General features: G+C 56.8%; 10 protein-coding genes across 10 annotated transcripts; 4 read left to right on the top strand and 6 right to left on the bottom strand.

The window, feature by feature from the left end:
* Positions 1-1,773: 1,773 nt before the first annotated feature.
* ColSpa_11481 (uncharacterized protein) lies at positions 1,774-1,983 on the top strand (the record flags this gene model as incomplete). Its single annotated transcript, XM_049277693.1, has 1 exon — positions 1,774-1,983. The coding sequence occupies one exon, from the start codon at positions 1,774-1,776 to the stop codon at positions 1,981-1,983; it is 210 nt and encodes a 69-aa protein (XP_049133650.1).
* Positions 1,984-5,365: 3,382 nt separating this feature from the next.
* On the bottom strand, positions 5,366-5,670 carry ColSpa_11480 (uncharacterized protein; the record flags this gene model as incomplete). Its single annotated transcript, XM_049277692.1, is given in 2 exon segments — positions 5,366-5,508; positions 5,523-5,670. 2 exon segments carry the CDS (start codon positions 5,668-5,670, stop codon positions 5,366-5,368), a joined length of 291 nt encoding a protein of 96 aa, XP_049133649.1.
* Positions 5,671-5,681: 11 nt separating this feature from the next.
* Positions 5,682-6,089, top strand: ColSpa_11479 (uncharacterized protein; the record flags this gene model as incomplete). Its single annotated transcript, XM_049277691.1, has 1 exon — positions 5,682-6,089. One exon carries the CDS (start codon positions 5,682-5,684, stop codon positions 6,087-6,089), a length of 408 nt encoding a protein of 135 aa, XP_049133648.1.
* A 1,091-nt stretch (positions 6,090-7,180) lies between these two features.
* Positions 7,181-7,366, bottom strand: ColSpa_11478 (uncharacterized protein; the record flags this gene model as incomplete). The annotated part of the gene is made up of 1 exon (XM_049277690.1): positions 7,181-7,366. One exon carries the CDS (start codon positions 7,364-7,366, stop codon positions 7,181-7,183), a length of 186 nt encoding a protein of 61 aa, XP_049133647.1.
* A 155-nt stretch (positions 7,367-7,521) lies between these two features.
* Positions 7,522-8,394, top strand: ColSpa_11477 (uncharacterized protein; the record flags this gene model as incomplete). Its single annotated transcript, XM_049277689.1, has 1 exon — positions 7,522-8,394. The coding sequence occupies one exon, from the start codon at positions 7,522-7,524 to the stop codon at positions 8,392-8,394; it is 873 nt and encodes a 290-aa protein (XP_049133646.1).
* Positions 8,395-10,243: 1,849 nt separating this feature from the next.
* On the top strand, positions 10,244-11,608 carry ColSpa_11476 (putative 2-hydroxyacid dehydrogenase; the record flags this gene model as incomplete). The annotated part of the gene is made up of 4 exons (XM_049277688.1): positions 10,244-10,284; positions 10,452-10,666; positions 10,783-11,189; positions 11,261-11,608. 4 exons carry the CDS (start codon positions 10,244-10,246, stop codon positions 11,606-11,608), a joined length of 1,011 nt encoding a protein of 336 aa, XP_049133645.1.
* A 1,113-nt stretch (positions 11,609-12,721) lies between these two features.
* Positions 12,722-14,131, bottom strand: ColSpa_11475 (adenosylhomocysteinase; the record flags this gene model as incomplete). Its single annotated transcript, XM_049277687.1, has 2 exons — positions 12,722-13,170; positions 13,231-14,131. 2 exons carry the CDS (start codon positions 14,129-14,131, stop codon positions 12,722-12,724), a joined length of 1,350 nt encoding a protein of 449 aa, XP_049133644.1.
* Positions 14,132-16,637: 2,506 nt separating this feature from the next.
* On the bottom strand, positions 16,638-17,913 carry ColSpa_11474 (eukaryotic translation initiation factor 3 subunit H; the record flags this gene model as incomplete). The annotated part of the gene is made up of 3 exons (XM_049277686.1): positions 16,638-17,205; positions 17,273-17,745; positions 17,860-17,913. 3 exons carry the CDS (start codon positions 17,911-17,913, stop codon positions 16,638-16,640), a joined length of 1,095 nt encoding a protein of 364 aa, XP_049133643.1.
* A 983-nt stretch (positions 17,914-18,896) lies between these two features.
* On the bottom strand, positions 18,897-19,612 carry ColSpa_11473 (UPF0644 protein; the record flags this gene model as incomplete). Its single annotated transcript, XM_049277685.1, has 2 exons — positions 18,897-19,005; positions 19,167-19,612. The coding sequence occupies 2 exons, from the start codon at positions 19,610-19,612 to the stop codon at positions 18,897-18,899; spliced, it is 555 nt and encodes a 184-aa protein (XP_049133642.1).
* Positions 19,613-21,218: 1,606 nt separating this feature from the next.
* ColSpa_11472 (S-adenosylmethionine synthase) lies at positions 21,219-22,377 on the bottom strand (the record flags this gene model as incomplete). Its single annotated transcript, XM_049277684.1, has 3 exons — positions 21,219-21,988; positions 22,075-22,255; positions 22,360-22,377. The coding sequence occupies 3 exons, from the start codon at positions 22,375-22,377 to the stop codon at positions 21,219-21,221; spliced, it is 969 nt and encodes a 322-aa protein (XP_049133641.1).
* Positions 22,378-23,993: the final 1,616 nt, after the last annotated feature.

The following is a 23,993-nucleotide window of genomic DNA, read 5'->3' as shown; positions in this document are numbered from 1 at the left end:
CTTGAATTTCGCCAGCGGCCTGCATCGAAGCGATGAGCCTAAAGGCCGATCTGTGCACCTCTCAGGTACCGACTGTGATGCGCACCACACAGGAGCCAAACAACGCACAGTGAATCTCAAAAAAGAAGCGATACCAGTTAGAACCCGGTGGAAGACTCGAGGGAAGCTTGGACGCTGCTCGACGCGCAACTACTCTTCCACGCTTGGCTGACGCCCGCCAGCATATATTGGCTGAGGCAGACGTGGTGGGTGGACGGAGAGGTGAAAGGAAGAGAGAAAGGCAAGCCCCCTCCCCCCCCCCGGCAAACGACCAAGCAAAAGGGGGAAATGATCTTCAGGCACAAAGGTTCGGTCTAGTGTATGTAAGATGCAACCATGGCGATTGGCATGTTGCCCGGCCCGGGCTCATTCGCGGAAGTGGTCCTGTTCTCGGGCAGTTATTGGGATCAAATACTTGGCGTCCAGGCGCAGAACGGCGAATAAGTAACACCAAAAACACCCGAGAGCCTCGTACAATCGACGGCGGTCTTGTACATGCCATTTTTCGGTATTGTTAAAGTGTCGATGGGTCCCATTTGCTCCAAAAGCATCGTCGAACCCTTGGACTCGACCAAAATGCCATTGAAGTGGTCTTAGTGGCAACATACTAACGCGGTGGCGGGGAAAGCACCCGGTTCAGTTCGCAGACATGCCCTCCGAGATGGACTAAACCTCCTGAGGGAAGTCTGCAGGAGCTCCGGGTCTGCGGGGAAATAGAGAGGTAAAAAAAGACTATTACAACGTGGGCGATCCACGAGGCGAGGTGAGGCGAGACGGCGCGACATGACATGGTCCAGGCATCGAAGCTGGCTTGCTGTTCTATCAATGGCACCGCGGGGACTAAAGCCATGGATTTGATGACATTTGGGTGCCAATGGAGGATGGCGAGAGATTGCAAATGAGATTGACGAAGTATTGCGTTGTGCTTGATTCCCTAAAAGAAAGCTTGGGACTCAATAGTGCAGAAGACCCCTGGGAGCAGCGCATGAAGATGCACAGATGATTGGAGATGAGCATGGGAGCTCCATTACTGGGTACGAGATGGAGGCTGAAAAGGAGACGCTGGTCGCGTGGATGCGAGCATGGGTGTTGCAGGGCCGACAGAAGAGAGTGGGCGGTGGGATTGAAGAGCCGTTATTTGCGTGGAGGGTTCACGAGACAAAGCCACTCAGAAAGTCACCTTGAATGGATAGCGGTGATTCGCACGATGGACGATCGCTGACGAGAGGGGCACAAGGAGAAGGGATTGACGAGCATCGATTGACGGATAATCTCCCTCGACGGGATTCTCGTTTAGATATCGCGATGCTTTGGCGGTACATGGTAGGTCTTCGACGACCAACTTCCCAGTGTTTGTCACATGTGCCCGAAGCAAGGCGAAGCACGGGAAGCCTGACTTTCGTGCCTCCACATCGTAATGCTGATAGGCGTTTAGTTGCCAGCCGCGGTTACGATAAACTATAGGAAATGGTATCATTTAGTGAAGGACCAAACTGAGAGAGACCCCTAGCGCTCTCGATAGATTGTCGAAGTACAGCGCTTCCCGAGTGGGCGGCCGTTGGTGGCTGCGGCAGTCGCCGGGCTTGCTCACCTTGTCCTGGGAACTATACTTGGAGCATGGGCTTGCGAGGGGAACAAGGGGGAAGGGGGTAGACGGGAAGGAAACGAGCGGAAAGGGGGACGAAGAGGGGATGACGGATGCGAAGAGAGGGGCTTGTGGCCGGTAGAGCAAACATGGCAAGGGACGTAGCACAGGAGACAGTGAAGGGCGGGCCAAGACAGGGCACCTCGAAGCGGTGCTGTTGGCTGCAAGGTGGTGCAAAGAAGATGGCGACGGTGAAAGGAGTATTGCACAGCGAGAGCGATATCGTCGTACTCAACGATGATGATCATGTCGTCGGCCAATGCTCTGTCCGTACGTCGAGCGAGAGCGTCCAGGGCTGAAATTGAGGATGAGGTCAAGTCAAGGTAGCGCCTCAATGATCTGCTGCAAGTGTGGCTTTGGTAGAATTGCCAGTTCATGCGAAGAAGCGTGGTACGAGATGGCGATTCGCTGCATTGGGCGAACGGGGGGGAGGGGGTAGTCGGTGCACAGGAGGTGAAATTTGACGAAGTTGCGAGTAGGTACGTGGAGGAGACGCGTCCAGGCCTCGAGATGGAACATGCAGGAGATGTATCTGGTTACGTAAATCAGGCACGAGACGGCGCTAAAGCAGAGCTCAGTGGGACTTGAGTCCGAGGTGCCTCGGAGCCTCACGAAGCTGCTGGGGCAAGTCTCTCTCTGGTACCGGGTCGTGTGCAGCCCTCTGGTTTGCTCTGTCAAGCCTTAACACGGATGATATTGGTGGAAAGTAGGAGGTCGTTGTGTGGTTGCGATTCGGAAGAGGAAAAACGACCTCCTTTGTGTCGGTGCAACTCCAAAACGGGCTTTGTGTAGAGGGCGAATATATGGGCGAATGGGACGTTGTGCTATGTAACTTGAGTAATGCCCCAGTGTATAACTTAAAGCACGCACCGCTGCCGATTGCATCCGACTATACTATGTAAGACGGGGGCCGCTGGGGATGGGACGGGCATATCAGAGGGAAGGGGGAAGATGGTTCGATGTTGCCTCAGAAGCGGTCCCTCCAGCCACAGAAACGGGCCCGGGTCCAACCAAGTTCGGGGGGCAGGAGTTGGGGGACCCTCTTACGAGTCACAGAAAGAGTACTTGCCTCCTCGACGGAGTCTAGGCAGGTAAGAGGATATGAGGAGGAGCCGTTGAGCTGACGGTTGAGCTGTGTCATGTTCGACCCTTCGACGACCACGGGAAGATCATGAGATGTTCCGGAGAGTCCAAACGCACAACACCTCAGAGCAAGAGGGGTGTACCGCACGTACGTACAGAGGGGGACGAGGTACTCGAGGTACATAATGTAATATACAATATCTACAGAGTACTGGAGCGACGGGGATCTCTGGCGGCTCGCCCCCCGTGGAAAAGTCGGGACGAATTCCACTGAGCTAAAATCCCCTAGTGGTGCAAAGGGCCTAAAGAAGACGCTGTCAATGTCGAAATACTGTCCTTTCCAGGTTAGCTTATCCGGACTGTGTCTATGGGTCGATACGTATCGTTCTCGTGTATCTGAGCCAATCAGAGAGCCCCCTTTATGTGCCTTAGAACGTAGGAATAAATTCTTTTCGTCTCCTTCCTCGAGAAAAAAAAGGCTATCCGGGAACCCGCCGGTGGAAGGGTACCTAGACTAGGAGGAGGAGCGTTCCTTCTTGAGACGAATTTGCGAGAATTAGTACCGGATACTAACTATCATCTTTGCTATTATTTTTTCTTTCTGGATGGTCGCTTCCCCCCCGCAGATGTTCTTTCTTTCCTCCAAGTAGATACCATAGTACACTACAGAAAGCAAGGTCAGTAAGACACACCTCAAGCTTATCTCAGCTCCTCACCGGGCTGACGTCTTCTCACCTAAACTCTAGTTCGTCCACACTGACACCAAACCTTCTTTTTTTTTTTTTTTTTTTTCCTCTTTTATTATTTTCGGTATCTTTTTCCCTACCCCCTTCCCACATCATCTTCCCGCTCCTTTCCCGCCCACTTCCTCCATGGGCTGCGCGGCCGCGACGGCAACAATGACCACCTGATCTCGAACATTCCCCTGTACACCCCGACACAATCGGTCAACCCTGGACGGTGACCCGACCCGCGTCTCCCACTCTCCCACTCCCAGTCCGCGTCCCTAAACGCTCTCCACCATCCTGGATACCGGACAGCAAACACTGAACAGGGCAGCAAACCGATGTCGCCCGCTAGCCAAGACCGCGTCAAATACCCGTTTCCCACTGCTCGCCGGCCCGTCAATCTGTGCCCTCACCATCACTTTCCGACTTCCAAGGATCGCACCAACCACCACCACCACCACCACCGCCACCTCTGCTCAGCTGCCCTCCTTACCTCCCCTCAGCTCTAATGTGCGCTATACCTTGCGCTGCGCAACCCATTGAATCCCAGTCAAACGCACCCATGGGCATGTCCTGCCTGTGCCTGTACCTGAAGAACCTGGTGTCTCCTCGCCTCGTCCCTTAACATCAATAGCCCCCCTCTTCCGCCTTCCACTGATAGATCCACTTGCACCAATACGTCGTCTCCCCTGGCCAATACCAGACGCTGGAGGCGGCTTTTGAGTCCTTCTCATTGTACCTTGTTTGCACGCTCCGAGGTACCGACTGGATACTTGGAGCGTTCGGAGAGTATACCCAGCCAGTCACCTCGCAGACTGCCAGACTGAGCCTCTCGCCCACCCCCAAGTCAAGCCTGGCAGAACACGGTTACACCCCGACCACACCCTGGCCCCTCCTGCCCTGCGCGCACGCGTGGAAACAGCCTGTTAGGTGGTGTCGCGGCCGACGAACGGCAGGACGAGTCCCTTCGTCCACAGAGAGAGAGAGAGAGAGAGAGAGCTTCAGCACAACCGTCGCGAAAAATTGTGCAGACCTGGACTCAACTCCTCTTTTTGCGCCGCACTCCGTTCCTTGATGCAACCCAGTCCTTCTCGGCCGACACAACCCAACCACCCGACCTCTACCCTCCACTGCGCGCGCGCACGCGAGGAGACAAGTGCTTGCACATTGGATTTGCACACTGCACATTGGATTGGATACAGCGGCAGGGATCCAGCTACGGAACACGGTTAACCACCCACAATCGATTCCTTCTCCTCCTTCTCCTCCTCCTCCTCGCGTCCCCAACGAGACGAGACCTCCTTCCGCGCAGTTGCTGCTGCTTGACGACACGGGTCCGAAAAGGTCACCCCTAAGTCGACCTCGAGTTCTTCGCCCACACCCACAGGGCCCCTACGCGTACCCTTCCTCTCTTCTCCTCCTGCTGCTGTTCCTCCGCACCCCCTCTCCCGCTCCTCCCAAGGACCAGCAGCAGTTGCAGCAGCGGCAGGCGAGCAAAAGCAGACACGAAAAAAAAAAATCTCTCCAGTCGCGCCGCTCTGCACAGGGACCACACTTCAAGGCACAGCTCTTGCTCAACCTGCGCCCCAGGGTGTCGCGCATCCACGCATCCATCCACGCCTCTTCCCCTGGTCGACCTCAGAAGGCCAATCGTGGCTCCATAAAAATTTCTAATTAAAATCGAAATGGCTCAAGAAGACACCACAAGCATCAGCACCAGCACGAGTGCCAGCACCTCCAGCGTGCCCGTACCTGCGCCTGCGCCTGTACCCGTGCCTCCGCTTGATGTCAACGACGTCGTCGCTATCAGTACGGAGCCCTTGACGACCTCTACTAAATCGGTCCCTCCCCCGACCACTTCGACCTCTCCTCATCCTCCTCCTCCTCCTCCTCCTGTCTCTGCTCCTGCTTCCGCTTCCGCACCTGCTCCCGCGCCCCTCTCTACGACGCCGACCTTGAACTCGACTTCGACCTCCATCTCGACCCCGACTCCCTCCGCCGAGACTTCGTCGACTGCGACTGCGGACGCGTCCGTTCCTGCCACGGCACCGGCGCCTGAGACTGGCCTTGCGACCGCGCCTGCTCCGGCTGCTCCCGTTGCGGCTCCCGCTCCCGCTCCTGCTCCTGCGCCCCCGCAGCAGAACGGTCAGGAGAACGGCGACGCGAGGGCGTCATCCTCACCGGCCATGTCCCACCACCACCAAGCTCCGGGTCACCAGAGAGGCTATCCGAGCCCGAACAACTTCTCCTCGCCCGGCTCCGTGCCCCCGAACCAATACGCCTACCACCCGCAGCAGGGCCAGGCTCCCGCCGACCCGTACAGAGCTAGTCCTGGCGCACCGGTTCCCTCGCTGCCGAGCATGAAGAGCCTCGACCACCACTACCAACAAGGAGCGCCGCCTCCCCAGGCGATGCCGATGCAGATGCAAATGGCCCCGAACCAGGGCATGCAGTACTACCTGCCGCCGGGAGTGCAGGGCAACCCGTACATGACGCAGGACCTGAACCACCTCAGATACCAGATCCCCCATCACGATCCTAGGCTGATGCGCGGTCCTGGCGGCCCTAAAAAGGTAAGTCGGGAGGAACAATGAGGAGGGGAAGACTGTTGCGGCAGCATCAAGTCATTTGGATAAAAGCTGACGGGTGGGATTTACCCCTTCCAGGAAATCAAGCGCCGGACAAAGACAGGCTGCCTGACGTGCCGTAAGCGTCGGATCAAGGTTAGTGAGAATTTTGTGACATTCTATTGTTGTCTTTTTTTCCTCTTTCCCTCTTTCCCCCCAGTGAAATGGGCGATTTCGTGGGCAGTTGGGGAGTGTTTTTTCCTGGGCGTCAACCAGAAGTCGCATCACCATTGGAATAAAGAGGGAATGCGGCAATGGCAAAGAAACAAAGTTTACGATAAGCGAACCGAGTCGTGGTTTCGCAAGAAAAAAAAACGGTCGCTTGATGTTCGCTTGATCTGGAGCTACTGCGAAGCGAGGACGGGAGCCATGCCTTGGACCACGTTCCGGGATCGCGCCCGCGGCTGCGCCTACGCCCGCGCCCGCAGGGAGGAGCAATCTTCGGTTCCTGCAGAACAGACCGCCGCCCGCCCGCTGAGGGAACCCCCTCCCAGGCCCCAAGCCTCAGCCCGTCAGTTCGCTGGACGGGGCGCCTCTCGCTTCGTTTCGCTTCGCCTCGCTTCGCACCTTCCACCTCCAAGAACTCCAGACTCCAGCCACGCCGACTCTGGCTAGCTTGGCTTAGCCTCGCCCGCGACGTCGTCGCTCAACTTCAACCCAACTAGCCTCATCTCACATCACCTGGCCTCATCATACCCAACTCACATTCACAATCCAGCAATTGTGCGATTGACTCATTTTTCTTCTTCGCTGTCATCAGAACCTGCTTTCTTTCTTGACCACCACTTCAAGCTACCTCTTCTAACTATTATCTCTCAGTGCGACGAGGCTCACCCGACCTGCAACAACTGCAAAAAATCGAAGCGCGAGTGCTTGGGATACGATCCGATCTTCAAGCAGCAACCGGGCCCCTCCGCTATTCAGCCTGCTCCAAATACCCAACGGGTGCCGACTCCGACCGTCCCGTCCGTGCCTTCGTCAGTCCCACCAACGGTCCCGACCGTGCCCTCAACGCCCGTCGCTCCTCCGGTTTCTGTGCCGGTTTCTTCATCCAACCCCTACGGCGCCCAGCCGGCCGTCCTGCCGAGCTCGTACAACCCTCCCGTGACCACCTCGCACTCGCCCCTCGATCCATCCCTCTCTTCGACCGCATCCAGCATCAAGACCGAGACGACGTACGACTTCACCGCGCCCATAGATCCTGCTCTGCAGACCCTACCCGCCCCGGCTACCGTTTCCTCCATTCAGACTCAGTCGTTCTCGGGCGAGCAAAGGGCAGGCTTCGACAACCATCTCAGAGGTGCGACGCTCCCGCAATCATTGTACATGCCTTGTTCTCTTTCAGCAGTTGCTTCGTCCCGAGTCCCTCAATACTGACTGGAACCAAGCAGCCAAAAGAATGAAGTTCGATGACCTCATCGGCCTCCTGGGCCCTGCCGCTCCCACCCAGGAGATTGCCCTCACCCCGGAGCTACTCACCGAAATCATCAACATCTACCGCGAGGTCTACGCTGTCGGCCTGCAGGCTTTCTTCGAGTCCAACTGGTTCCAGAAGCAGGATGTCCAGGGCAAGTTCTTCCTCGAACATAGCCAGCCTCTCCTCAGCCAATTCGCCTCTTTTCTCAAGGTTGTCCAGTCTGTGCCGGCCAACGACCACACGCAGATGGCCCACTCTGGGGTTCTCGAGACGCGCTTGATCTGGGCCCTGGCGACACTGCCTTGCAACAGCGCTCCTCCGTCGACGAACGCTGAGGCCAAGGTTCTGCCGCCCCCCGAGGACCTGACGGAAGCTGCCAACCGAGTCAAGGTGCTCGAGGCTCTTCTCTGCGGCGACTTCCTGCCCTCGAATCTCCTCGCTCCTCCGGTCCCCGATGCGAATCCTCATCGCCAGCAGGAGTTTGAGTTCTGGCACAACCTCGCTCAGTACCTTTGCCACCACGATGCCGCCAAGCGCGACGAAATCCTTGGCCGGCTGAGACTCCAGCTGGGGGGCAGGGAAAACCGAGATCTCATCTACTCCATTGCTATCTCGCGCGAGCTCTCCCCCCGTGTCGAACCCGGGTTCGAGAGGAACATCCCCAAGCACCTCGATGAGTCCGACCCCAAGAACCGACTCTGGGTTGCCAACAAGTTCATTCAGGATGAGGCACAGGTCACTGGCGGAACCACCAACATTGTCCGACGTTTCAGCGAGATTGCCATCCGAGCCTACATAAGTCCCGGTGTCAACATTGCGGCGCACTCTAGCTCGGCTGTTCCAGCACAGCCTTGATCGTTCCGACCAGAATCTCCTTGTTTTCAGCATTTGACACTCTGCAGCATTTTCCAGGCTCGGGAGAGGGCGGGGGGGAGAACAAAAAAAAAGGAGGTGTTTTTGTTTATTCCAAGGCGTTATCAGGAGTGGAAAGGAAGGCATGGCTTTCGTTCCCGTGAAGTTTTTCCTTTTCCTTTTTCCCAGGCGGTTGCATACGAGCCGGCACTGCGCCGCTCGTCTCATCACTTTTTCACGGCCGACGGCATCTTTGTATAAATAGTGTCCCACCCTTAAAACTAGTCATATTCCGGCATGGCGGGCGGTGTGGCGGGAAGAAAAGAAAAGCGGTTTTTGTTTTTCGATGTGGTTGAGCAATGGGAGGTGGCTGCAGATGGAGGGGGGAAGGGGGATCTTGTTCCAGGAACTTCCTGGGCATGGCAGACGTTATCATCAAGGCCTGGGCATTGCCAGTGCTCTATGTACGATACTAGACAACAGATTCACCGGGTTTCTAGGTATGGGACGCTGGTAGAAATCAAGAAATACAAAAACTTGCAATCAACAAGCCGCTCTTCTGCACTGGAGGCAGAAAGCGGAAGTGTAGGAAGGACTGCAGAGGCAGCTCGAGCGAGGGGCCGTCGAGCTTTGACAACGTGGGTGTTGGGCCAAGTGGAAGAGCTGCGCCGGCCCGGGGTTCCGGTGAGCGAGCGCGATGCAGCTTGCAGGCCATCGCTGTCGGGACTCCTTGGGGTGCGGGAGTTGGAGGTCACGGTGACGGGACACGAATACGCCCAACGGCGGTTTAATGGCGCATACTAGAACCAGCAAGGTTCTAATTCGAACAGTCTCGCATTCGGGCAAATAGACGGGTTGGGGATGGGGAGAGAAGGAGCTCTGATCGCGAACCCAAGCGATATCGGCGTCGTCTTCTCTTCCACGGTTGGGAGGGAGGGGGTTTGGCGCATGCCAGACGCTTATCCGGAGACGCAATTCGGTATCGGATAAAGTCGTGGCGGCGATCGTGTTTGCCGGCGTGGCATGACGGCAGAGGGGGCTTACGGGACTTTGTGGGAGGTACATCTCCATCATCGCGCAGGGCTACGGAATTGGTTGTAGACAAGCTGGTTGCGATTGCATGGGTTGGAGTCCGACCCGGCCTTGCGTCCGATTGATATGGAGCTTGTTCGGCCCCGTTGGCTCGGGCAAAATCTGGGGGACGGGCGATCATCGTGCCTCCTAATGGCCTCCTAAAGGCCTCCTAAAGTGGGAAATTACCCGCGTGTTCGAGGTGAATCGACATGGGCGTTTGGAAGGCCGGGCAGCTGCACCTGGACGGCGAATGTTCTGAAAACCTTGGCTTCCTGCCCTGGTTGTGAGTTACCTGCCGATCACAGGCATTTCTGACCCTCCGGGTCGACGCCCGCCGAGACGACGGAACTGGGAGCTCCAATTGAGTTCAGACCCCACCGTTCGCCCCCCACCTTCCACGTCTGTCGTGCGACGACTCAACGGGCGAGACAAGCCACCCCGCGCCGGCTTTCTTGGAGGGGCATCTCCCTCCAAAAAACGACACTCGTTCCCCTGGCCTCGCGATACCCGGGCCTCTAGACGTTACAACAGACATCCATATTCTCCGTGCTGAATTGATACAAAGGTCAGTTAACCGATTGAACGAGTCGTGTCTCTCGTGGCCCGTTCTGTCGTTGGTTATTGGGGATTTCCCGTCGGCTCCATGCCCACAGCATCAGACGGCGCTCACACACATTATATTGTTGCTGACCAGGACTGAGATGAAACCAGAGACAAGCCGTCTCAAGCCATCTACATATAGAGACAGTAACAACCGCTGAGTGAACGTCCCGCAGCCATGTCGAAGCCCAAGGTTCTCCAGCTGGGCGAGATCGAGCAGTACGTCCCTCGCTCACCCATGCTCACCGGCGTCGTCAATGTCTACCCGTGCTCGCGAACCTCATCTCCGACTTTCACCATCTTCGGAACCGTTCATCCCACCTCATTCATCCCGTCCCCTTTCCTCGTTCCGTCTCACCTCCGCAACTGAGCTGACCGCCCCATAGCGCCCACGAAGCCTGGTCCAGTCTGAGCTCCGTCGCAGACATTGTCAAGCCCAAGGCGACCAGCCGCGCCGAGTTTCTCGACGAGTGCAGGTCCGGCGCGTTCGACGGCGTAAAGGCCATCTACCGCACGTTCGCGAGCGTCAAGACCACGGGGCGCATCGACGCCGAGCTGGTCGCCGCGTTGCCCGAGAGCGTGAGCTTCATCTGCCACAATGGTGAGCCCTTATCGTCGTCTCCCTCAACCGCCGCAGGTGGCCAGAGATCATAAAATCCTCTCGAAGAGAGATCCAAATGCAACATTGAATGTCAGCAACGCTGACGCGCGCAACAGGCGCCGGCTACGACCAGATCGACATCCCGGCCTGCACCCCCCGCATCCTCGTCTCCAACACGCCAACCGCCGTCGACGACGCCACGGCCGACATCAACATCTGGCTCATGCTCGGCGCCCTGCGCAACCTCAACGCCTCCATCCTCTCCCTCCGCAACCGCCAGTGGCGCGGCAACCCGCCCCCGCCCCTGGGCCGCGACCCGCAGGGCAAGGTCCTCGGCATCCTCGGCATGGGCGGCATCGGCAGGAACATGGCCAAGAAGGCGGCGGCGTTCGGCATGACGGTGCGCTACTTCAACCGAACGAGGCTCGACGCGGCGCTCGAGGCCGAGTGCGGCGCCGCGTACGTCGACTTTGAGACGCTGTTGCGGGAGAGCGACGTCATCTCCCTCAACCTGCCTCTGAACGTGAGTCCCCCCTCCCCTTCAACCCCCTTTTCCACACCTCCTGTCGGAGAGGAATGACTGACACCCGCCAGGCCCACACGCGTCACATCATCTCCCACGCAGAGTTCGCCCTCATGAAGCCCGGCGTGGTCATCGTCAACACGGCGCGCGGCGCCGTCATGGACGAGGCGGCGCTCGTCGAGGCCCTCGCCTCGGGCCGCGTCGCCAGCGCGGGGCTCGACGTCTTCGAGAACGAGCCCGAGGTCCACCCGGGCCTGCTCGACAACCCCAACGTGCTGCTCGTGCCGCACATGGGCACCTGGACCGTCGAGACGAGCGTCAAGATGGAGGAGTGGGCCATTGGGAACGTGCGGCGCGCCGTCGAGGAGGGGAGGCTGAACAGCGTCGTTGTCGAGCAGAAGGGGCTGGTCAAGGGGTAACGGCATGGGGTGCGAATGTCGGCGGAGGGTTTGGTTTACGGCTCGACTGGTTGCGGAGACGCGGAGTCAGGAGCTCGGGTCGGTAAACTTGAAAAGTGCGAATAGAAGCACACTCTCGATTATCTCTGCGGCATTGTGCGACTTTATAGTCTGTTTATGACTGTAAACCTACGGGGTCAAGAGACGGCACATTGGATATGGGACAGTACCCTCATACGGTTACTATCAAGCAAGCCACAAGACATTGAGTCTTTGACCGGAATTCGGGCAGATCCGACCAAAAGACAAATACCGCAAGACAAACAACTTTGCAGAGAAACAGTATTGGTGTTCGCAGAGGTCGGAGAGGTAGACTACGAACGAGCCGGCCAAAAACCAAGGTGACAACAGCTATCCAAGCAACCAAGACACGAGAGCTGTCCAAGCATGAGAGCACCCAGCCCCCACTTGAGTTGTCCTCCGTCTCATAGCAAGGCGTCGAGTCTAATTCGGCCCTGTATACGTGTACAGTAGCAATGGAGGTTGGCTGACCTTGAAAGCGACACCTCTGCGGCTGCCGAGACTTGGCAATGCAGACATTATACAGCTCTGCGCTACTGGCCTCGGACACGACAAGACAGTGAGACCTTGTCACCACAGCGACATCGCGAATCACTAACATCACAGCGAATAACCACAGCAGGAACCAAGTGTTTGCTCACAGGACGCATATATTCTTCTATGCGGACCACGGTTGACGGGTCCTAGTCCTCCAAGTTGATCTACCCTGTACCCCTATTTCCCATATCCGGGGGTTGAGTCCCTTTTTGTCCCGCTCCCATAAAGTCGGGCCGACGAAAAGCAAAATACAAAATGCCATGGTCTGGGGAATCACTATTCACAAGCCAACGCCTATTTTTTGTTGAAAAATCTCGCAGCCAGGCAAACCCCCAAGCTTTTTGAGTTTCCAGCCCGTAACCGCCCCCAAGCCGAGATTCCCTTTCCCAGATGTGTCATGCAAGTCATGCTGTTGAGAACACACGTTGCCAAATGTTATGGTGTACGCTCGTCGAAGTCATTAATCGGAATGTTGAAGAAATCCAGTCGCCAGACTGGATGTCAAAAGAAGGCCGCTTAGTAGCGGTAGATGTCGCTCTTGTAGGGACCCTCAACGGCGATGCTGAGGTACTCGGACTGGACCTTGCTGAGCTGGGTGAGCTCAACGTTGCAGTGGGCCAGGTGGAGTCTGGCGACCTCCTCGTCGAGGACCTTGGGGAGGACGTAGACACCGACGTCGAGCTTGCCAGCCTTGGCGAACTCGACGTACTTCTGGCCCCAGGCGGCGTCGCCGTTCTTGTACAGCATGATCTGGGCAAGAACCTGGTTGGTGAAGGAGCAGGACATGACGAAGGAAGAGTGGCCAGTGGCACAGCCAAGGTTGACCAGGCGACCCTCGGCAAGGAGGATGATGTGGCGGCCGTTCTTCATGAGGAAGCGGTCGACCTGGGGCTTGATGTTCTGGACGCTCTGGGCGTTGGCCTTGAGCCACGCAACGTCGATCTCGATGTCGAAGTGGCCAATGTCTGTGAAGAGGTGATTAGTAAAGAGCAATCAAGGACAAGTGATCATGGGTATGTGCTTACTGCAGACAATGGCGTCGTTGGGCATGGCCTCGAAGTGCTGGCCAGTCAGGATGTCACGGCAGCCAGTGGTGGTGACGAAGATCTGGCCGCGGGAGGCGGCCTTCTCCATGGTGGTAACCTCGTAGCCGGCCATGGCGGCCTGGAGGGCGTTGATGGGGTCAATCTCGGTGACGATAACACGGGCACCCATGGTGTGCAGGGCCTGGGCGCAGCCCTTGCCGACATCACCGAAACCAGCAACGACGGCGATCTTGCCGGCAACCATGACATCGGTAGCGCGCTTGATGCCGTCAATGAGGGACTCGCGGCAGCCGTACAAGTTGTCAAACTTGGACTTGGTGACGGAGTCGTTGACGTTGATGGAGGGGACAAGGAGCTTGCCGTCCTTGAGCATCTTGTAGAGGTGGTGGACACCGGTGGTGGTCTCCTCGGAGACACCGTAGCAGCCCTTGAGCATCTCAGGGTACTTGTCGTGGACGAGGTGGGTCAGGTCACCACCGTCGTCGAGGATGAGGTTGAGCTTCTGGCCGTCCTTGAAGGCGGTCAGCTGCTGCTCCAGGCACCAGTTGTACTCCTCCTCAGTCTCGCCCTTCCAGGCGAAGACGGGGACACCGGCGGCGGCAATGGCAGCAGCGGCGTGGTCCTGGGTGGAGAAGATGTTGCAGGAAGTCCAGGTGACCTCGGCACCGAGAGCAGTCAAGGTCTCGATGAGGACGGCAGTCTGGATGGTCATGTGCAAGCAACCGGCGATGCGGGCGCCCTTGAGGGGCTGGTCGGCGGCGTACTTGGCACGGGTCTGCATGAGACCGGGCATCTCGTTCTCGGCAAGCTCGATCTCCTTGCGGCCGAAGGCAGCAAGAGAGAGGTCGGCGACCTTGAACTTGTTGGCGGGGGCAGCCATTGTGAAGTGTTGTTTGGTGGTGGTGGTTTGTTTGGTGGGGGAGGGGTATGGAGGGGGGAAAGATGAGAGATGGAAAGAGAGAGAGGGAGAGAGAGAGAGGATGAAGAAGGAGAGGAAGGATTTAAAGGTCGACGGAAGGGGGAGGGGAGGGGAGGTAGAAGAAGTGAAAAAAAACAGGGACCTCAAGTGAGGAAGGTATGGAGGGGTTCAGGCACGCTGCTGGGAAGGATGGCAGGAACGGGCAGGGCGGTGTGCGAGACGGACGGGACTGGGTGTACGCGCTCTGTTGTCCAGACACTGGAGAGAAATTTCTGCTGCTCCTACCTTTTTCTCACACTTTTCCCCCTTCCCAATGCGAAATCCTGTCCAGTCCCGGAACTCGCCAGTCACCAGTGTCGGCGAAGCGCGGCGGTTGGTGGGAGGGGGAACGGGGACTTTGAGCCCAGAGGCGGGGCAAAAAGTTCAACGAGGTGCAGGCGCTGTGGACGAGTGTGGCAGGCGGGGTGGGGATCCTCGAGGGAGACGCTCACTCTACTGGTCATTGCCTCGCGAGACTTTGGAGGCTGACACGATAGCAAGAGGTACATTGCTATCTCTCGTCCGTCTATCTGGTACTGTCTGCTTCCGAGGGGGAAGGTTAACGAAGCTACGGCCTTCGGCTGTTGGCAGCTCTGACCATCAGTGATACATACACTCGCGTGTTCCCTCACATACCTCCTCTTGCATCAAGCTCTCGTACACCCGTCACATATCTAACTTTGATAATCCTCTCTCCCTTCCAACCCTCCCGCCGAGCCTATATGCTTCGCCTGCGGCCATTTTCGATAGGCCGTTGCGGTGAAGGGAGGCGAAAGTTGAGGGAGGGGCCAGCTCGGCTTCCATTCCCCGGCCCTCGCTCCGATGTCTCACTCCCTTGCGAGGGGGTATAGGCTCTGATTCAACCGTCAAGACGCTCTCGCTCGTGACTGTCTCATCCAACGTCGTTCAATTGGCGATTTGCATTCCCTCCTTCACACAAAAGTTCAACGTCCATTGTTGGAACCAGCCACAATGGGAACCGGCATTCCACATGGTAGGTGAGGGAAGGCGCTAGACACAAGGGAGCAAGCTCAAGAACAAGCTGTCCCAGCTTCGTCCCAAGGTCACCTCCATGCAGGTATGTACCTCGAGATGTTAGGCAGCTCGGTAGCTTAGTCAAGGTCCAGGTCGGGTACCGGAGGTCGGCCAATTTCACGCTCTTGGAAAAGGCCAGGTAGTGAATCCAACGCATAATCATTTTTTTCCACCGATAGGTCGGAGAATACAGCTCACAGCGCATCCTTCCCAAGGTACCTCAGGCCAGGGCCGACCTGCTCGGAGGTAAGGTGAGAGGTAAGGTTAGGTCGGGTAGCGAGAGAGACGGCAGAAAAAAAGATACATCTGCGCTATCCGTTCTGATGGCAAGATACGTGTAGGTCCGAAGGGGAGCAGGTACCTACCCTGATGGGGAGGGGGAGCAGAAAGAAGCTGCCCCTCATTGCCCTCTTTTTTTTGCAGGTGCGTGGCCCAGGCGCTGGCCCGCGTGTGCCCGCCCGCCAGGCGTGCTGTCGAGACTCGATTTTAGAGGTTGAAAGGCCAATCGCTTTTTTGTTTCCCCTTGTTTTACCGTTTGCTGGCGCTAGTCCCTTTTTGGCGGCAGCACTATGAAACCCCTCGATCCTGCCCCACCATTTGGCCTTTGAGGGGAACACGCACCGAGCGTCGTACTCTTTCCTACGTCCCCCCTTCTCTCGACTGGCTCTGGCAGCGTTCAGTCCCCAAAGGACCCGGACGACTCATGCCGGTAAAGCTAAGCTCAGGATGCCATGCAGACACAGATGGGATGATTTGAGGCGAGGCGCGGGAACGATGGCGGACCGCAGGAAGAATAAGGCTGCTCGAGCCGGGTTATCCGGAAACGTAGTTTTACTGGTCAATGTGGTTTGTTTCCATGTTCAATATAGTTATGGATAGTCTGGGAGGCGTCGTGGTGATGGAAAAAAGTATGTGTACGTGGCAGACGCTCTGCCCCATATTCTCGCTCCCCATTCTGGCAAGCCTCGCCGCGTGGCTTGCGTGCTCGAGATGCCCTCTCCATACCGCAACAGCCTCGCCCTTCACCCCCTCCCAACACCTGCATCTTGGCGTGAATCCTGGCGTGTCTGGTCGACGTCAGACCACCGTAGTAAAGTAGCCCCCAGAAAGAGGTCGGCCACGCTGGTATGCAAGAAAAGACATCGAATATCGACTCAGTACACACTGCCTGGGACTAATTACCGTAACGCCGTTTCGAATGCTTGATCCGCTCCCCAGATCATTCATCATTCCCAGAACACCCGTTCTCTAAGGTAATTCCACTTCTTTTTCGTCTCTGCCCCTCGTCTTCTTCCACTCTTCCCCTCGTTTCTGCTCTTCCTCGTCATGTCCGTCCAACTGCCCAACCGACGAACCGCAAGCATTAGATCCGAGCCCGACTTTACGCGTCCATCTAAGCACGCTTGGGCAGCAGGTTCTCCCTGACGGCGAACATCTTGGCGCTGATGTTGGCCGTGAATCCATCCACCTGCTTGCTGTACTGCTCCACCTGCTTCGCGTTCAGCATACCCTCGAGCCTGCTGGGCTCCTGGGGCAGCTTGAACAGCCTCTGCCACTCGTCCTCGGGCAACGGCGCCTGCTTGGCTGCCGCGCGCGCCGCGTTCTCCGCCTTGCGCTTGGTCTGCCACTGCGTGATCTTGGCCTGCTCGCGGCCGAGCTGGCGCTGGTAGAACTGGAAGTTGTTGAGGTCCGTGTAGTGCGACTCGATGCTCTCGAGCAGGAGGTCGCACGTCTTCTCGAGGAAGGGGTCTATCGAGAGGTCGAGGTTCTCGACCGAGGGGTGCAGCTGCTGCTTGATGGGGTCTTCGCGCAGCTCCGACAGGGAGCTGGGCGGCTCGATCTTGTCCTGCTGGGGGAGGCCGGGGAGCTGGTGGAGGAACGAGGTCAAGAGGTGGGTGTTGTGAATCTCGACGGGGAGCTCGGCGAGGATGTCCTTGAAGGTGAGCTTGGAGGCTTTCAGACTGCACATAGTTACGTTAGCGCTGCGACGACCTAGATAGATATTCCCCGTGACCATCCTCGACATACCTCTCGGTTGTGAACTTGCCCTCCTTGTAGGCGGCCATGAAGGTGGGGGTGAGCTTGAAGGCGCGCAGGCTCAGGGAGCCCTGGGAGCTGCGGCTGACGTCGTGGACGAGGGCGACTGTCCGCTCGTTATCCTTCTGGTAGTGGAACTGGTTCTCGATGAAGCTGAGGTTGACAAAGTTGCCCATGGCGGCGCTCGTGTACCAGCCAACATTGTTGGCGTCGACGTTGACCTCCTTCAGGTGCTTGATCATCTCGTTCTGGTAGACGATGTTGGCCTTCTGGCGGGGAGCCGCGGCGGCGAGGGTCGAGGCGTCGTTGTTGTTCTGGTGGCTGTCGGTGTTTGCGACGTCGACCGTGGGGAACTGGAAGGTGTTGGTGATCTCGAGGAGGCCGTCCGAGTCCATGCCGACGATGGAGCCGGTGGCGGTCGTGGGGAACGTCTGGGAGCCATGCTTGACGATTTTCATCACCACCTAGAGGCACGGCATGTCAGCAATAGTCTCCTTTGTATGTATGTCCGTCCATCACCACGCAGGCACAGAAGCCACAAGTGAGGAGAGGTGGGGCAGGATTCGGGCAGGACTCACAAGGGCCTCAACGCGAACCGCCTTGAGCGGCACCTCCTTGATAACGTCACCCATATTTGCGATACGATCGGGGAGATTCGTGCAGGTTCAAAAATTCCTGGCGGTGTCGAGTCTGCGGCTGCGGGATCGTTGGTGTCGCGTGCTTGGCAATCGGGTTTCGAGGGGGCGTCGTCTCGTCGTGATGCGAAATATCGAACTTTTCGCTACTGCGAATTGTGGGAGGGATTGTGGGCTGTCGGGCGGTGGACGTCGGCAGAACTTGGCCCAACAGAGGTCGGATGTTGCGCTCACACCTCCCTTCCGCCTGGCTCAGATCCACACCCCTTGCTATTCCGTTCAGGCCGGCCGACGACCGCCGCCGCTACGCCGCCGTCTTTCGCCCACGGTGAATCCGTAACAGATCCCACACGCCACGCCACGTCCTGGTTGGGAGGGCATCCCACACATGCCCCCACGCCGAAAGCACTCGCATCGAGTTTAAATTCAACGTCGTCTCATCTCACCGGCTCACGCTTTTCTCCTCCTGCTTTTCCTCTCGAAACCTCGCTCATTCTACTCTGCTACTCCCGAGCGTCATTTTGCGATATCACTCGGGGGGTGTTCTGTGCCTGCAGCGGGTTGCACGTACTGACAAAACCGGCTGTGGCCCATCATCATCTCATTCCTGAGTCTTGGGAGCACAAACCTTCGTCAGCCTCCGTTTCTGACCTGACTACGGCATGCTGGCAATCCGATCGAAACGAGTGCGCACATAGTCGACATTCCATGATTCAGAGGAAAAACGAACGTGATGCAGTGGTCATATATCTCCACGTTTACGCTATCTAATACGAAATCAAGTCATGTTCTCGTGGCCGTACAATGCTACCCGGATGCGCCCATGAGTTACCCAATGCCGTCTACCACACCCTCTGCTTCTCGGTGTTTCTCTTTACTCATTTCCCAGCCCGATTGCGACATAATCCCAAACAAATCATCAAACGCCGTTAATAGTCACCTTTTTTTTCGTTTTACCCGCCAAATGCTTCCGGACGATCTTAGTCAACCCAGTTGACGATTTCCCAGCTCTCAGCGCCATCACGGACGACCAATCGGTGTCGGTCGATCCGCCAGAACGAGTACATGGACGCTGTCGCACGGCTTGCCCTACGGTGGGCTGGGCCATGGCCTGCCTTTACGGCATCGGGCCTTGACCTCCATACGCAAGTTGCGAGGTTTCTCCCTTCTGAATCAGGACTTCCAAACCAGTATCTATCGACAGTCAGCCTTTGTTCTCTTTGTTCGTTCACAAACTCCTAGTCTCTTACTTTAGGAACCCTCCAAATTGGTTGGCCTCAGCATGCGCTGCCTTGTCCAGAACGCCGAGGTCTTCGTAAACTGTCGACGGCGGAATCGTTGAGCGAAACGCGACAATGTAAAAGGAAGTTTCCTTGAACGTTTTTCCTGTGGATTGGACAAGGTTTTTGAGTTCACCCATGACTTCCCCCCAATTGAAGGACTCGACGTAGTCGGCTGTGGCGTAGTCCGCACGAAGGCACTTCATATGAGACAATGCCCTGGCGAGGAGGGCGTTCTCGTCGTCGAGAGTTTCGAGGTCTAGCAAGTGCTCCGGATCCGTGTATGGCGAGTGGACCATGAACCTGTCGGTGTTGCTGACGTCGATTTCGTTCACATTGACGGCTGCACTCTCCTTGACCTTCTGGGCGAGGGGGTCGACAACCGCGAACGGCGCCGTGCTCACAACGGCCGTCATAGCGAGAAGTTGAGTGGGAGGTTCACAAGTCCTATGATTGGGATGTTCCAAGGAGGAGTCGAATGGTGGCCGAAGATGCAAGCTACAAAAGACTCAGGGATTTGTAGCCTGAAGTCTGGTGCAGTGGCTCAACGACTAGAACTCGATTGGTCTTGTTCGGTGAAGCAGGCGTTGACTTATATAGGAGGCGAGAATACCTTGAATGGAAAGACGGTTATGGACGAAGACGAAGAGGTGTGTGTCTGGCAGAGTCTGAGATCAGGTTGAGGGATGGAAATAACGAAACGACTGAGAAAAGCGAGCGTGGCATTGAAATATAAGAAAGCCTAGAGTAGGTAGGGACATGACGGCAGGGGGCGGCGTCAAGGAAACGTCTTTTCGACACGGGATTGCCTAACCCAAGCCAGGTGGGTCGGGAGACTACACCGTCGAGCGACTCGGAACGAGTCAAGAGCAGCTGACCGACACCGTGTGCCGGTCAAAGGAGCGGTGTTCGTCCCTCAACCATGTTCAGGGACCCCTTTTTGCATAGTAAAGGTGCGACCCGGGCGGGCTGCCTATGGATCATCTCAAAAAAATTTCCCGGGCGTTTGCATGTTGCATAGCAGGGAAAAGCATGGGACAGCCACTGTGCGGTTGGGGATGGCGCAATCGGGTGCGGTTCTGATGCCAGAGACGTAATTTCGAACTGATGCCAATGCACACGCCGCCATGGATTTTGACTTTTTGGGCACGGCTATTTGGGGGAATACGTTACGCGGAACTACAGGCCAGGTGGGTTGCCTTTGCCAACTGTCCAAGCAACGCACAGCGAAGAACACTTGGAGGGTTCGACATTGCATTGAAGCAGGAGGCAGAGGCAGAGACAGAGGCAGAAGTTGAGACTCTGTCTAGACCAGCGACAAAGGATGGCGAGTAGGTGCTATTATAATGTGGTATTATTAGTGAAAGGACAATTCGGGCACCGAGTCCCCCGCATTCTTCAGCGACGCTACACCGAGCCATGGCCGACCAAAACGTCTAGTCTCATGGCTAAGGGAGCCAAAGGATGAGGTGATGGTAGTGCAATGGCGAAGGGTTCGACGGACAAGGTCAAGGCCGGGGCTTTGTGCCAGTTGGCAATACTTGGGTGTGTATTTTCGCATCCGTCGTTGCATATCTTCCTCCTAGCCAGACGTGCCATTTACACCCGGCCGGAGGGCATCCGTTGAGCCAAGAGCCATTTGCTCGGGAGACGGGCCTACCCCGGGATCCCCCAGGCCCTAGCCGTGCCACAGATCTGACTCCACAGGGCGACCTCGACGGTCTCGGTCTCGACGCACCGGCAGTAGATCCACGCCAACCCTCCCTCTTCTGCCGCAGCATGAAGCCAGACCATGTTTCGGAGGCGCTCCCCTCCTCGCTTCCAATTTCTTTCAAGTACCTACACCACGCCATATTAGAACCGCCCCTCCGTCTCATTTGCCCCCGGTCACGACATCGATTTTCTATACTACCTATGTAAATACACCTGCACGTATACAGTACAAGCCGGTATTACCGCGCCGTCACCGCTTCTTAACACCTGCGATGCACCCTGCGCGCGTCATGCAGCCCCTTCCGCCCATCACAGCCCCTCGACGACATCCGATTCGTCCTTCCCTCGTGTGAGCCAGACTTTTGACATTTCGTACGTTCCCAGGTACAGGCCGCTGCCAACGGCCGTCCACACGGCGCGCAGCCCTCCACCACGGAAGAGCCCGCGGATGCCGTTCTGCCGGTAGACATCCCGCGTCACCTCCAGGCTCCCGCGGCTCCTTTTCGGTTTCGCTGCATTACTCGACTCCTGCGGTGGAGCGCTCCCTCTGCCGCTGTCCGAGTTGGCCTTGCCTGCACTCAGCATCATCCGCGTCTTGACGACATCGCTCGGCGTCGTGATGAACGCGGCAAACGCGCCCGCGGTCCCGGCTGTGGTTCCCGTCACCACGGCCGTCTCGACAAGTCCATGTTCCTCGCCCGCCGCCCTCCCCCGCATCCTCGAGTCCCACACCATCTTCCGCATGTGTTCGAATATGGGGAACTGGATCGCCGTGAAGGGCAGGTTGCGCGCGACGAGCGCCGTGTATCCGGAGAAGAGCCGCCCCTGGGCCCCGGAGCTGGTGACCTGGCGCAGAGCCTTGAGGGATGTCGACCGTCTGCCGCCCGACCCGCTGCCGCTGCCCTGCCGCTGACGGAGCATTTGCGCGTTTTGCTTGATTACTTCTGCGGGCGCAAGGACCAGACATGAGCCCATCTCCGCGACGGCTGAGGCCAAGGAGTGCACCAACGGCTGCGGGACTGAGCCGGTTTTGGAGATTGTCTTCTTCATACTCTCGTACGTGGCGAAAAAGATACCAGCTTCAGTGCGTCAGTGTTGTGTTCAGGTACTCTGTTAATTGGTGGGGGCTTGTGCGAAAGACTCGATCGTGACAAGAAGTACTCACCTGCTGGTAACGTAGCCAAGACCACACTCCCGATGCCCTGGTAGAGGCCGCGGAAGAGCGGCGCTTTGTTGCTTGGCGATGAGGCATAGGTCTTGACGAAATCACGGCTTTGGTATCGGGTCTTGAGGGTGTCGAGAGGATAGATCAAGCAATCTACTGTGAATGCTGCCGCAGCGCCAGCCTACGTTCGTCAGTTAGATGACGCATAGATTCATCCATGGCAAGATGGTCCATTCGATTGGTTTCGGTAGGAAGTCCCATGAGGACGTATCCCGGGTGACTTACGGCGTAGATCTCATACATGATGTCGAGTTCTTGCGTTTGGCGGTTACCTGAATGCAGTAGGTCTCCAAACTAAAATAATGCAATGCGTCTTGAAGGAATTCTCGAACGCCGCGGGATTGGCAAGGTCACTCGAGCGATGAATGACATCATCTCTGGCTATGTCAGGCCAGGTCTTCCAGGAGCAACTTCGGCAGCGAGCCTATCTCCTTTTCTTCCAGCTTCTATTTTGGAGGAATTGATCTACCTCTATATTTCATCCCAAAGAAACCAAATCTCGGAGCTCTTCTAATATTGTAGTTAACATCGGTCTCCCAAAGTGAAGCAATTGGAAATGGGTGTGGCGGCCAGGTGGTGCAGCAGCAGCTGTTGCATTGTGGCTGAAATCCCAAAAATTCGGGGGTGGACCCCTGACGGAGATAAGATAAGTAAATTTGAGTGCCCCGCCCCCGCCATGCGTGTCAGTCACAATGTGGTTGTGCACCAGCGTTGCGATTGACTCTTACCAAACTTTTTTTTTCTTTTCTTCTTTTCTCCTGGCCGTCTCTCCTCCTTGCGCAAACTCGAGAGATCCGACCACGCCCACGTATTCGCACTCGATAAAGCAGTCAACATGGCCAGCATTACCGAAATGGAGGCCGAGGCCCCTCACAACAACTTCGACGTACGTAGCGCCCCTTGCGAAATGACTGTTCCGAGTGGCCCCCCCTTAGGTTCACGACCTCTGGCCGCGGTGGATCGCTGCCACACACCGATGTCACGATATCACAGCCAGCCAATGCCCCGAAGCTGCCCACAACATTTCCACGAATCTGCTCTCGTAACCCGAATAAGAAACCTATAAAGGGATTGAATATCAAAAAAGTCACAAAGAACACCAGGAAATGGATCTCGATCTGGTTGCGCCGCAGCCAAAAACTTGTCGTATCCAAGCGCGGTTTCTTCCAGTTGCTCAGGCTGTCGGCTCGTTGCGACTGCGTATGTCGGCTATTAGAGATCATACAAAAGCGTCTGCGACTCAAATTACGATCCAGATTCGGGCAGCTAGGGGCAAACTGGCGGCGACATCAGGTGGACCGGCGGCATCTGGCGCAGTTGCATTCGACGAGTGATACATGCAAAAGAGCAATTTGTAAAAGCTGGACGTATGTTTTGCTGACATTGTTTGTAACAGACCATCCTCGTTCTGGACTTCGGTTCCCAGACGAGCCATCTCATTCTGAGACGCCTGCGTGCACTCAAGGTGTACGCTGAGATGCTGCCATGCACCACGAAGCTGGCGGACCTCCCCTTCAAGCCGAAGGGTATTGTGCTGTCTGGAGGTATGCATTCTGTTAGCGCGGCTTTCTTGGGCTTCCACATGCTGTGATGCCGTCCTGGTATGGAATTCTTAGCTTACTGGCAATGATTAGGCCCCTCGTCTGTCTACGATCAGGGCGCACCACGTAAGATCATCTTCCCGTGCACGACGTCAAACTTGTACTGATTTGTTCCAAGACGTCGACCCCGCTGTTTTCGAGCTTGGCGTCCCGATTCTGGGCATTTGGTATGATTGCCTCTGTTCCCGGTGACGGTCTAATGCTAAATCCAACTTCTCAGCTACGGTTGCCAGGTAATATCCCTTCTTGTTCTGCATT

The sequence above is a fragment of the Colletotrichum spaethianum genome (assembly GCF_022836535.1).
Source record: "Colletotrichum spaethianum MAFF 239500 DNA, contig47, whole genome shotgun sequence".
NCBI classification, from domain to species: Eukaryota; Fungi; Ascomycota; class Sordariomycetes; order Glomerellales; family Glomerellaceae; genus Colletotrichum; species Colletotrichum spaethianum.
This window is presented reverse-complemented; position numbering and strand designations above follow the sequence as displayed.